This window comes from Trichechus manatus, unplaced genomic scaffold (genome assembly GCF_000243295.1).
Source record: "Trichechus manatus latirostris isolate Lorelei unplaced genomic scaffold, TriManLat1.0 scaffold00030, whole genome shotgun sequence".
Classification (NCBI taxonomy): Eukaryota; Metazoa; Chordata; class Mammalia; order Sirenia; family Trichechidae; genus Trichechus; species Trichechus manatus.
Genome location: NW_004443966.1, coordinates 12,905,437 through 12,919,918, shown reverse-complemented (window position 1 = coordinate 12,919,918; position 14,482 = coordinate 12,905,437). Strand labels below are relative to the sequence as shown.

At 39.3% G+C, this 14,482-nt stretch overlaps 1 protein-coding gene across 2 annotated transcripts in view; it reads right to left on the bottom strand.

The window, feature by feature from the left end:
* The window catches only part of IQCH (IQ motif containing H), a 240,915-nt gene that overhangs the window by 91,475 nt on the left and 134,958 nt on the right, over positions 1 to 14,482 (bottom strand). For both annotated transcript variants that reach the window (XM_023729750.1, XM_023729751.1), the window contains 2 exons: positions 12,213 to 12,296; positions 8,368 to 8,543 (listed from right to left, as the gene is read on the bottom strand). In XM_023729750.1, the coding sequence (XP_023585518.1) occupies positions 8,368 to 8,543; positions 12,213 to 12,296 (260 nt within the window). The remainder of the gene's footprint in view (positions 1 to 8,367; positions 8,544 to 12,212; positions 12,297 to 14,482) is intronic.

The window sequence follows — 14,482 nt, the reverse complement described above, 5'->3', positions numbered from 1 at the left end:
TTCAAGCTTCTGTTCGTGGGTGATCTTCCTCCATCTCTGCTTCCTGGCTTGCTTGTTTAATCTCTTTTATATCTCAAAAGACATTGATTTAAGACACACCCTACAGTAATCATATCTCATTAACACAACAAAGACAATCCATTCCTAAATGGGATTATAACCACAGGCATAGAGGTTAGGCTTTACAATAGATATTTTTGGTTTACAGAATTCAATCCATAACCCATACACTTCACCACAATAAAAACTCTTTTAAAAGTTTAAGTGAAAAAAAAAATGAAGTCATTAAAAATGTCAGTGTAATTAGAAAATCAATGTAATCCACCACATAAATCAAACAAAAGAATCAATCACATGATCATCTCAATTGACGCAGAAGAGGCGCTCAGTAAAGTCCAACATCTGTTCCTGATAAAAACTCTCAATAAAATAGGTATAGAAGGAAAATTCCTCAACATAATAAAGGGCATCCATACAAAACCAACAGGCCAACATCATTCTTAATGGAGAGAGGCTAAAAACACTCCCCCTGAGAACAGAAACAAGACCAGGATGCTGTTTATCACCACTCCTATTTAACACTGTGCTGGAAGTCCTAGCTAGAATAATAAGGCAAGAAAAAGAAATAAAGGTCATCCAAACTGGTAAGGAAGAAGTAAAACTATCCTTATTTGTGGATGATATGATACTATACATAGAGAACCCAAAGGATTCCACAAGAAAACTACTGGAACTAACACAAAGATTCAGCAGAGTAGCAGGATATAAGATAAACATACAAAAATCACTGGATTCCTATATATCAATAAAGAGAACTATGAAAAGGAAATCAGGAAAGAAATACCATTTATAATAGTGCCTAAAAAAATAAAATACTTAGGAATAAATCTAACCAGGGAGGTAAAAGACCTATACAAAGAAAACTACAAAACACTACTGCAAGAAACCAAATGAGACCTACATAAATGGAAAAACATACCATGCTCATGGATAGATAGACTCAACATTGTGAAAATGTCAATTCTACTGAAAGCAATCTACAAACACAATGCAATCCCAATCCAAATACCAACGAAATTCTTCAATGAGATGGAAAAACTAATCATTAACTTTATATGGAAAGGAAAGAGGCCCCAGATAAGTAGAGCACTAATGAAAAAAAAGAATAAAGTAGGAGGCCTCACACTACCTGACCTTAGAACCTACTATACAGCTGTGGTAGTCAAAACAGCCTGGTACTGGTACAACAACAGACACATTGACCAATGGAACAGAATTGAGAACCCAGATGTAAATCCATCCACTTACAGTCACCTGATCTTCGACAAAGGCCCAAAGTCCATTAAATGGGGAAAAGACAGTCTTTTTAACAAATAGTGCTGGCAAAACTGAATGTCCATCTGTAAAAAAATGAAACAGGACCCATACCTCATACCATACACAAAAACTAATTCAAAATGGATCAAAGACCTAAATACAAGACCAAAAACTATAAAGATCATAGAAGGAAAAATAGGGTCAATGCTAGAGGCTCTAACATATGGCATAAATAGCATACAAACCATAATTAACAATACACAAACATCAGAAGATAAGCTAGACAACTGTATCTTCTAAAAATTAAACACTTATGCTCATCAAAAGACTTCACCAAAAGAGTAAAAAGAGAACCTACACACTGGGAAAAAAATTTTGGCTATTACAAATCTGACAAAAGTCTAATCTCTAAAATCTACAGGAAAATCCAACACCTCTACAACAAAAAGGCAAATAATCCAATTAAAAAATGGGCAAAGGATATGAATGGACACTTCACCAAAGAAGACATTCAGGTGGCTAACAGACACTTGAGGAAATGCTCGCGATCACTAGCCATTAGAAAAATGTAAATCAAAACTACAACGAGATACCATGTCACCCTAACATTACTGGTGCGAATCAAAAAAACAGAAAATAACAAATGTTGGAGAGGCTTCAGGGAGCTTTGAACTGTTACACACTGCTGGTGGGAATGTAAAATTGTACAACCATTTTGGAAAGTGATATGGCACTTCCTTAAAAAGCTAGAAATAGAAATACCATATGATCCAGCCACCCCACTCTTAGGAATATATCCTAGAGAAATAAGAGCTATCACACAAATAGACATATGCACACCCATGTTCACTGCAGCATTATTCACAATAGCAAAACAATGGAAACAACCTAGGTGCCCGTAAACAGATGAACAGATAAACTATGGTACATACACACAACGGAATACAACGCAACAATAAAGAACAATGATGAATCTGCAAAACATCTCACAACATGGATGAATCTGGAGGGCACTGAAATAAGTCACTCACAAAAGGACAAATATTATATGAAACCAGTATTATAAAAACTCATGAAAAGGTTTACACACAGAAAGAAACAATCTTTGATGGTTATGAGTGAGGGGAGGGGAGGGAAAAACACTAACTAGACAATAGATAAGCGGTAACTTTGGTGAAGGGTAAGACAGTACACAATACTGGGGAAGTCAGCACAATTTGACCAAGGCAAGGTCACAGAAGCTCCATAGACACATCCAAATTCCCTGAGGGACCAAATTACTGCGCTGAGGGCTGTGGGATCATGGTCTCAGGGAACATCTAGCTCAAATGGCATAACATAGTTTATAAAGAAAATGTTCTACATTCTACCTTGGTGAGTAGTGTCTGGGGTATTAAAAGCTTGTGAGTGGCCATCTAAGATACTCCACTGGTCCCACCCCGTCTGGAGCAAGGGAGAATGAAGAAAACCAAAGACACAAGGGAAAGATTAGTCCAAAGGACTAATGGACCATAACTACTATAGCCTCCACCAGATTGAGACCAGCACAACTAGATGGTGCCTGGCTGCCAGCACGAATTGCTCTGACAGGGATCACAATAGAGGGTCCTGGACAGAGTTGGAGAAAAATATAGAACAAAATTATAACTGTGAAAAAAGACCAGACTTACTGGTCTAACAGAGACTGGAGAAACTCTGAGAGTATGACCCCCGGACACCTTTTTAACTCAGTACTGAAGTCACTCTGTAGCTAAAGATTAGACAGGCCCATAAAACAAAATGAGACTAAATGGACACATCAACCCAGGGTCAAGGACGAGAAGGCAGGAGGGGACAGGAAAGTTCATAACAGGGAACCCAAGGTCAAGAAGGGGAAAGTGTTGACATGTCATGAGGCTGGCAACCAATGTCACAAAACAATATGTGAATTAATTGTTTAATGAGAAACTAATTTGCTCTGTAAACCTTCATCTAAAGTACAATTTTTTAAAAAAGGAAAAAACGTCAGTACAAATAATATAATGCAAAGGTATTTACATTAGAGGAGAATTTAAAAGATTTTACAGCCTAGTACCTACTACCCTAATTTTGGTCAGAATCATCTACTCAATGTGGAATTAAAAATGTGGAGAAATGTTGAGCAACCATTTACAGGAATATCAGCTGCACCACTTTACAAACTGTTGGAGAGAAAGAGAATTGGACAGGGGGGAGCACCTGGATTTCAGTCTTGCCTAAACTTCCACCCTTCCTCCAGATTAGGTGTTCTATTTTAAGCTCCTTAGATCTATGCAAATCTTCTGCCCTTCCTACCATAATTTAATCCATTTTCAAAATGTACTTCTGAGAATGTGGATCTAGGTAATCCCCTCATCTTCCATCAGACAATGGCTGGTAACAAAACAGCTGATACTTGTCTTAGGCTGTGTTCTCTAGAGAACGAAGATCAGTAAAGTGTATATGTATATATATATAGAAAGATTTATCTTGAAGAAATGGCTCAAGCAGTTGTAGAGGCTGGCAAGTTCCAAGTCCATAGGTCAGATGTCAGGCTGGAAACTTCTCCTGACTCACATAGTTGCAGGGGCTGATGAACCCAAGATCAGCAGGTCAGATGGCGGGCCACTGGCTCAAGTCCCAAGAACTAGAGGTCAGATGATGACGAGCCTGATGCAGGATCCAGAGCAAGACAGCAAGTTTTGCCAGAATGTGCATATGTATATACTGGATGCAGGCTATGCCCTCGAGGAAACTCCCCTTACAACTGATTGGCTGATCACATCAGATCATATCATGGAGGACGACTACATCATTACATAACTTCCAAATTACATCATTACATAACTTCCAAACTACATCGTTGCATAACTGCCAAACGACTGAGAATCATGGCCCAGCCGAGTTGACACACAACTTTAACCATCACAATACTTCTTAAGCACCTAGTAAGTTTGAATGGTTGATTACTGTCTTTCTCCATTGTGTATTTCATTCCTTTCCTTTTCCTATAAATTATTCCAATGAGGAAATGTAAAAAAATTGAATGCCTGGGAGAACTGGTGATTTGGGCCACAATGCATGTGGTGGGCTTTTCCTGGTGCCCAGAAGAACATTTCAAAGGTGGCAACCCTTTCACCTTAAGTTCACAAGTTCAAAGCATTTTGACAGCTATCTTCTCATTTGATCCACACAACACTGTATCAATTAACAGACCCTAATTTTGGTTAGCAGTTCAAATCCACCAGGTGCTCCTTGAAAACTCTATGGGACAGTTCTACTCTGTCCTATAGGGTCTCTGTGAGTCGGAATTGACTCTACAGCAACGGGTTTATTGTGGAGATGGAGCTCTGGTGGTGCAGCGGTTAAGAATCGGCTCCTAACCAAAAGGTTAGCAGTTCAAACCCACCAGCCACTCCTTGGAAACTCTATGGGGCAGTTCTATTCTGTCCTATAGGGTGGCTATGAGTCGAAATCAACTTGTTGGCAATGGGTTTGGTTTTTTGGTTTATTATGGAGATGGGGAATTGAGCTCAAGTGATTTGTCCAAAGTCACACAGCTAGTAAACAGCAAAGGCAGGATCTGAACCCAGTTGTTAGCACTCTTCCTATTGTGCCACAGCTGCCACCACTTACCCCATTTTACAGATTGAGAAGTGAAGATCTGGTGGGTTTATGAGGTATGATGAGGGATGGCAGATGCAGCAACAGAACCCAATGTTAAAGTTCTGAGCACATTTCCAGCCAGGATGGATTTGCATCTCCTCTAGGTTTGCTTATCTCTATTGGCAAGTACTCTACCAACTCCGATTGTAGTCAACTGGGGGCATGCTTTATTTTCAGATGGTGCCACAGTACTGTGTTCAATATGTGTTTAATAAAGATTCGAATGTGAGTGACTGATGACAGAGACACATTACTGACTGTGGGTCTTGTATGACCATTTAGAGAATCCGTGTCCTCAAATCCAGGCAGTGGATTAACGCAGATGACAAAAATCTAAAATGTTCCTAACACGTGACACAGCATTTTAGCTACATTTAACTGATCACCACTGAGTTTAGTTTTTTTTTTTCCTTGACCTAAGACAAAAGTACTTGTTTAGAATGTCTTCATAAACATTAAAACATTCAAAAATAGGCATGATGAAGATAACAGCACATTTTACCATTACCGACAGTGACTTGGAGAGATGTACAAACAGATTTTTGGCATGCTTTAAAAAAAACTCCTCAAAGCCATCCATTTGAATGAAAATCAGTACTGATATAATTTCTCAAATCCGTTCAAAATACAGCGATAATTATACATGAGCAGGAACTGATTTGAAAGTGAGAGCTTAATTTTTTTATTTTTGATTGCCTATATTACTCAAATACTTTACACTTCAACTATGGAGAGCGACATTAAGTACTTAAAATAGACCCGACTTGTTTCCATTTACAAAGAGGCAAACCTAAAGTACAAATAAAACTCCATGCATGTGAGACTGCTGTCTGCCCCACTCCTGCTTGGAAGTCGTGGAGCAGACTGGGAAGGGTACATTTCTCAGAGACAAGAATTATGGAGTTGGGAAGGACTTTAAAATGATCTAATCCATCATCTCACTTTATAGACGAAGAACAGAGACCAGAGAGGTAAAGGGGCTTGCCCAAGGCCACAAGGTCACCCAAGAGCAAAGCAGTCATTTGAATTCATGATAGTGTTCTGGGGTCAGACAGATTTTGGTTCACAGTCTGGCTCCACTAGCAACCTTGGACTAGAAAATGAGTCTTGGTTTCCTCAGCCATAAAAGGAGATTGATAATCTGTGCCTTCTTGGTTGTCCTGAGGACCAAGTGAGAAAATGTATGCCAAGCATCTAATACAGAAGGCATTTGATATATGTTAGTTCACTCACTTTCCTTCTCCCAAACCTCGTGCCTCTTCTCCATCCCATGCCTCTTCAGCGCATACGGGCATTTCAGATGTACAGAAAGTCTTTATTGGCAGCCATCAGGCATTAGCGCCAGTTTCCAGCTGGAGAAAATTCAGAATTTAACTAAACACTAATGATAGTTCTTTTTCTTCCTTGCTTTCTAATGTCCACAATAACTATGCCACTGGGGCCAGGGAATAGCTAGGAAGCACCACAGCAATCTGTGCAATGGTGGAGGATATCGGGAGATTCCAAAGAATATAAGTAAGTAGCAAAGATTTGTTCTCTGACCTTTCTCTTGCTTCCCTGCTGCTCCTGCTTTCTTCTTCCACGGCCAAAAGGGCAGTGAAACAGAACAGAGCAGAGGGCTTTTGAGGGAAAATTGAAATATCCAGTTAGGAGAAAATAAAATCTTCATCTTGTTCGAAAAGAGCAAAGCCTGATGACAATTTACTGAGTATACCATCAAAGTATAGATGCTAGATGCTATAATAATCTTCCCCAGTTCCGGCAGGCCTTTTCTCAGCCTTTACCACCTGCCCTCCCACCTTCTCTCTCTCTCTCTCTCTCTTTGTGTGTGTGTGTGTGTGTGTGTGTGTGTGTGTGTGTGTGTGTGTAAAATCATGATGCCTCTGAATTGTCCAACACATACGACGTTCCCTATGTAAAGCATGCAATCAGTTTCTCTGGCAACAGATAGTTGGCTTTGGTGCATCCCACTTGTGAATGGAGAGAGCTACATTTATTAGTAAATCCAGAGCCTTTAATTATAAAACAAAAGTCTTCTCAAAACTGCATACACCATTGGGTATTAAAATGTTGGTTGTTTAACACAGAGAATTTAAATTCTTGTAAAAATGATTCATAGCAACTCTATAGGACAGAGTAGAACGCCCCATAGGGTTTCCAAGGAGTGGCTGGTGGATTTGAACTGCTGACCTTTCAGTCAGAAGCCGTATCTTGCTGTAGCTCTTAACCACTGCACCACCAGGGCTCCTGTTAAAATGTAGAGAGATCATTTCACACCATCTCTTGCACTGCCTTATGCTAGAATGCTGCCTTCCTGTTTCCATGCATTTCTCAAAGGTTTTTGTTTAGGGGTTGGCTTCCACTCAGAATATATTCCATTCAGTAAAAATCAGTACAAACTAAAAATATATATATAAACATTGTTCATATCAGCCATGGGATATGGTCAATCAGCCCAAATTATCCTGGGGGGAAAAAATATATGATGGAATAACGAGGAATACCAGCATGGAAATCAGAAAACTTGGGCCCTAGTCTAAAGTCTGTCTCTAACTAACTCTGTGACCTTGGGCAGGCCCAGCCTTTCTCTACCTTGGTGTCTTCCACACAAAACTAAGAAAAAGGGACTGTAGATGTTATAAATTCTCCTACTTGATGGTGCCACCCTATCACTGCAATTAGGCTTTTGGCTACAGAGAAACTGGGCAGGAGTAGCACAACTAAGTTGGAAAGTTAAACTAGGATATTTATTTCCTACAGTCCAACTAGTAGTCTGATCAGTAAAGCTGTTAAACTTGCAGTAATATTTCACTGATGTGTACCAGAGCATTGCAAGTTATAAAATTTCCAATTTAATTTTACGGTATCTGTCATGGTTGGAATTATGTCCCCCCAAAAATGTGTGTATCAGTTTGGCTAGGCCATGATTCCTGGTACTGTGTGATTTTCCTGTATGTTGTAAACCTGCCTCTATGATGTTAATGAGGGAGGATGGGTGGCAGTTGTGTTAGTAAGGCAGGACCTGATCTACAAGACTGGATTGTGTCCTGAGGCAATCTCTTGAGATATAAAAGACAGAAGTGAGCAGAGAGACAGGGGGACCTCATACCATCAAGAAAGCAGTGCCAGGAGCAGAGCGCTTCCTTTGGCCAGGGGTCCCCGCGCTGAGAAGCTCCTAGCCCGGGGGAACACTGATGAGAAGGCCGACAGAGAGAGAAAGACTTCCCCTGGAGCCGACACCCTGAATTTCGACTTTTAGCCGACTTTGACTGTGAGGAAATAAAATTCTCTTCGTTAAAACCATCCACTTGTGGTATTTCTGTTATGGCAGCACTAGATGACTAAGACAGCATCCCTGAAGCCGCAGTAATTAGAAGACAAACTCACAGTGAAGATGTTTACAGCTTCAGGGGTGATAATTTTGAACCTGTCCTGCAGGTCACTTCTGGCCTCAAGGTTCCCCGATTTGACAGCTGCCTGTAGACTCAGGATTTTATGGTAATACAGCAGTAACTCATCATTCATATGATGGGAGCAGATGTAGATGATGCTCACATTGTCATCTAAAACAACAGGCACAACGTTAATTAGTGGAAGAAAGGTAAATGACATTATGAACCCTGGCACTGAACTGAAGTTGAGCAGTTTAAAATAAATAGCATATCCAAAGCCCCAGTGAAGTTAATTTAGACTGGTTTTGTATAAATCTTAGCAATTTAACTGGCTTTTCTGCACTTCAGCATTTCTCTAAAGAAAAGATAAATAACAGCACCATCAACAAAGTAGATGTAATGATTCCTTCAGAAGGAGGGCTGTGAGGTACCATGGACGTGTGCTTTCAGATAATACGTAGGGATTCAGCTACACAACTCCCATTAACATCAATGGGGGCTGCCTACTGCTTTAAAACTTTATCCCACTCACTTCAGTAAATTACAAAAGAGAACTACTAACTTGAGAAAGCTGATGAACCTGCAATATCTTATTCTGCCTGGACCTGACAGGCCAATTCAGGGAATGTCTTGTCCAAACAAATGGTCTCATTATGACCAGAGCAATGATTATTTCAGGAAACCAACCTTTTCTTGCTTCATTCCTAAAGAGGAGTATTTCCTTAAATAGCACATCTAGTGATTCCTGGCTTAAAGGAAAGACTCTCTTAATTTAACTGTTCTTTTTAAAACGTGCTTCTGACTAAAAACATAGAAAGAAATCCTAATTAAATATCTCATCTGAATGGAATAGTGCTATGAGATTGCCTGCTCCATGCTGCAGATTTTTTTAAGGAGTATGGACAGGAAGTCAGCAGCCAATGGAGTCATTTATTCATTCATTCATTCATATAATAGCTGACTGATGAGTAGGGGCAAAGCCCTTCGCTAGACATGGAGAGAAGTACAGCAATCAAAGCGACTGAGATGCTGCCCTTGGGGAGCAAGCATTTCACAAGCACGAACATCTGTGAAACATGGGGAGAGTAGTGGGCACAGTGCAATCTGCAGACTGGGTACTTAGAGAAGTTTACAGGAGGGAGTGCACTAAATGTTTCCTTGGTCAGGTAGAGCTGGGAAGGTAGCTTAAGACTCCTATGTTCAGTTTGGTGGTGTATACAAAGCATGTTGTGTGCTGTTAAGTCAATACCAGCTCCTAGTGACCTTATATGACAGAGTCTAACTGCCCCATAGGATTTCCTAGGACAAACCAGTCTAAGGAGAAGGACGTCATGCTTGGTAAAGTAGAAGGTCAGCAAAAGAGAGGAAGACCCTCAACGAGATGGACTGACACAAGGGCTGCAATGATGGGCTCAAGCATAGCAATGATTGTGAGAATGGCACAGGACTGGGCAGTGTTTCCTTCTGTTGTACACAGGGTCGCTATGGGTCAGAATTGACTCAACGGCACCTAACAATAACAACAACAATCTTTATGTGAGCAGATCGCCAGGACTTTTCTCCCATGGTGCTGCTGGTGGGTTCGAACTGCTGACCTTTCGGTTAACAGCCAAGTGCTTAACCATTGCACCACCAGGGCTGGTTAAATTCTGGCTCAGCTGCCTTGGGACCCAGGGTACATTATTTAACTTTCAAAGCACTGGTTAAGTTCTGGCTCAGCTACCTTGGACCCTGGGCGCATTATTTAACCTCATTTAACCACATTATTTAACCTTTCACAGCACTTGTTTCTTCATAGGTAAAATGGGAAACCTGCTGCGCAGTTTTAGAGAGTATTCAGTGAAAGAATATACATAAAGCACATTGTACAGAATCTGGCACACAGTAGGTGTACAACAGACGGTTCTGGTGCATGAATCTGCCCCGCCGCCCACACTGACTAGGCCAGCCAACAATGATTCCCGTCTTGCCTCTGCACTTGTGCTTTTAATCAGCGCCTCAAGATTTAACATCACTAAGTGGTGTCCTCTGCTGTTTCACCCTATCATTTCAAATCTATTAATCTTGAATCTCCAAGTGCCTTAAAGGCAGGGAGCAGGAGTTATGCCCTTTCCTATATGCCGCAGGCCCTGGTACGGTGTGCGGTGCACAGGAGTCGTGCAATAAGTACTTGTGAGCTGACTGAAGGGATCTGGGAGGATGAAGAGAACGAGGAAGTGGAAAGTCTTACACATTTAGAGAGACTGGTGCCATGCAGGAGGAAGCTCCCTCTCTGGGGTCAGGCAGCCTGTGGCCAGAGGCAATGTCTTGGGATGGGCCCAATATTGGGCCCAAAGTAGGTGTTTTCAGTTTCCCATTGCCGATGAATTGAATCTGACTGATAGAGACCCTACAGCACAGAGCAGAACTGTCCCATAAGGTTTCCAAGGAGCGGCTGGTGAATTCGAACTGCTGACCTTTTGGTCGGCAGCCGAGCTCTTAACCACTGCGCCACCGGGGCTCCGAGTAGGTGCTCGGTAAATGTAAATATTTAAGTGACTCCTATTTAATTTTGAAACCAAATTACCACATAAACCTCAACATAAATTAACTGAGGAGACAGTAGTTAAATAACTTGTTTCAAAATTACTGAATGAGCAAGTCAGCTATTCCAAATCTTGTGTTTTCAAGAAGAGAAGAGTGTCTTACCAAAATAGTGGTTTTTAAACCAACTAGTAGTATTTTAATATTTCTAAATGTTCATTACTCCTCTTTGAAAAAGTTTCATGATTGCCCTGCTCTATCAAGAAGACAGTGCAGCAAGAAAAGCCATTTGGTTCATAATCTCTATGAAAATTTCAATTTAGCAAAATTTTCCATTGCAGGTAGACACCGAGTGAATTATTGAATTATTTAAAATAGAAGCCTAATTCTTTCAAGTCTTTTTCAATAATGGGAATTTTTTGTAAAGAAATTCTTTGGTGATGGTATATACTATAAATAGAAAGGTATATAAAAAGCTGAAGAAAAAAATTAATTCAAATAAAGTAGAGCAAAGTCTGCCCTCTGTGGCACTTGAGTGGTTTCCACTTGGCCAGGTTTTTAGTTGAAACAGCTCAGCACAAACAAATCAATCTCAAGTCATTAAAAAAAATTTTTTTTTGTAATGCTGAAAAACAATACTATTGCCTAGATAATAGATAAAGCAATTACACTATTATTATTTGAGGACACTGTAAATTTCTAGTACTGATGTATTTTTGTTACCAAATGGCATTTATAAAATAATAATGATACTGAAATATATATGAATCAAGTAAAGTATGCCATTCCAGGGAACCAGCTAAGTTGATCATTGATAATGTAAAATTCTCCTTTGTTTTGCTTAAATAAATGTATTTTTGTTTCCCTCTTTTGCTTGCCATGAAAGCACAATGCTTCACTTCTGATACCACCTTCCACTTATTCCCAAGATAATATAATAGACACTATTGACATAAATAGGATATTTTGACCTAACTCACTACAAGATCCAGTAAATGACAATGATTTGGGGCTATATAGGAGAGAAATACTTATCCAGACCTGCAGCAAAGAGAATTTAGAAAACTGCCCAAGTAAACTGGTCAAAATGCCAATTTTTTGAAGTTGACTTCACTGTAAATCTGTTCTCTGAAACAAAACATTCAATTGCCCTATGAGTAGATGAACTATCCAAGCTGTTTCCTTGTAGAGAAAATATGAAAGAACTAGTCTGTGCATTGCATTTTTCAGTGCAAATAAAACAAACCCAAAAAACATTTTATCAACCTCCAGTGATAAACATCCCAAGAGTCATTTGTGTAAAAGTATTTACTGTACCGAAGATGTCACACAGCCTTCCCAGCTGCATGTTCTGCTGCGTGTCCATATCGGCAATACGCTTTCGCACAGGCTGGGAATATCCTAAAAGGCAAACAAAGTGTCAAAACCCAGTAAAAAAAAAAAAAAAACAGTCAATATAACAAAACGGCACATGAGAATTTCCAAGTGTCACAGTGCACATTTTCAGAATTTCTGTGAGGCAGAAGCAGAACAACTCTTGAGAATGAAGTCCTTGCTTCTCAGGGATTAAGCACTATTCTGGAAGATGTGCTAAGCATCATATTCTGCAACAGGGAGGTTCATATTTTTTCAATAACACCAGCATAGCTTCTGGGAATCAGGATTAGAAAAACGGGGGGAAATTTTCTGACATTTAACATGAATGCTCAAGATGGCATATAAGAATATTACGCTCAGGTTCAAATAAATTCATTGTTTTGGCTTTTCAATTTATACTTCTGAAGATGTGTCCCAGAATCACTCTAAACTGACATAGATTTCAGAACAACCCCTCGCTGTCAGGAATAGGTATTTAAGTAATTCTAAATACTAAGGAAATACGCTTCTGCTTACAGTCAAGAGAACTTTTAACCTTCAAAGGGCAAGAAAGGTTAATGCAGTTACTTTGTCAGTACTAATTAAAGCCCTGCAATTTGTCTTCGTTTCCACTGGAAACAGCAGAGAAGGAAAACACGTATGGATTACTATTGTCCAAAAATCTTCCACAAGAGAAACAAGAGCAGCAACACTTTCTGCTGATATTTCGGTCTTTCCAAAAAAAAAAGTAGATCAAAACATGAACTTAAAAGCCATGCATACTCACGAGTAGGTATAATTGCTTACATGAAATTCAGCAATTATAGGTGCAAACTTTTTTTTTTTTTTTTTTTTGATATAATTGCTTTTCACATTTTGAAGAGATGCTTCAATGCCTCCTTGTGGTTACTGGCCCAAACACGTTTCAAGCTAAAGTGCTATAGATAAAGTGATTTTATATACTACATCTTCGAGACGTGACACAGATTTCCTTTTCAGCATAAGGAAAACTATAGCAATTCAGCCAATGGGGCTTCAGATCAAATTAACTCTGATAACTGGCTCTTTGCTTTGATGTCAGTGTTTAAACACTAGACAATGTCTGGAAATTAAATGAGTTTACAATTCATCTAAAAGTCTCTCTTTTACTTTCTGCATATGAACCTAAGAACCAAAGAGGCTGAAGGACAAATGGGTTGTTTGAATTACTTTAGAAAATTACTAATTTCTCAAATAGTTTATGGAGCCATTCCATATATGAAAGCTAATACAGACGGCTACAATTTCCATGCTGTCTTTACGTGTGATCACAGTATTATAACTCTTGGGATTTTGCATATATATATAATTCCATCTACAGTTAGAGAAATGCTTAGAAAGATGTGTTGTGAGTAACATATATCAAGACAATACGAAGGCAGGGAAAATGCCTAAAGAATGAAGTATGATTAAGAAAGTGCCTGAGAGCATTCCATGATCGCATTTCCTTTCAAAAGTAAAGATAAAAGGCAGTGTGAGATGTCTCATTAAGATGACGTCCAATTTAAAATAAAAAAGATGTCTGATCACTTTGTTACTGCATACACAGCATGTGAGTGAACAAGGCTGTTTCCAGTCAGGCGCTCGAGGTCAGTTTTCCAACAAATTACTTGGTACCTCTGTTACCATTGTTGAAGTTTGCACAGAAAATGTCTACTTAGAATTATGATAGACCTGGCTGCTCAGTTACTCCTAGAAATATACCCATTTTAAAGAATTGAATGTTAATCACCTCACAGCATTGTTATAAGAGGATAATATGAAGTAACAGATGTGAAAACATTTTGTAAGCTGTGAAGTGCTATATAAACATAAGGTATTTCAATGTTATGAGGTACGTGCACTTCGAAAGCATATAACAAAAAACACAACAAATTCTCTAACAAGTAAAACACTATTCTATGTGGATAAGATACATTGGCAACATCAGAGTAGAAGTTTGGAGTCAATTTTTTGGTTAAATTTATTCTTATTTTTTGTACATCCAAAGGGTACATGTTCTGACATCCAGATGAAAAGACCTCATCAATGCTGGCAGCATATATTAAACACAACAGTGACTTAACCAGGAAATTCTCAATCAGGATATTATAGCCTGAGCAGTTTGGCAGACATGCTTGCTGTCAATGGGACATCACACTTTGTAATATAATCTACAAAGACATGATTACCTCATAGGTCAGACTGTAATA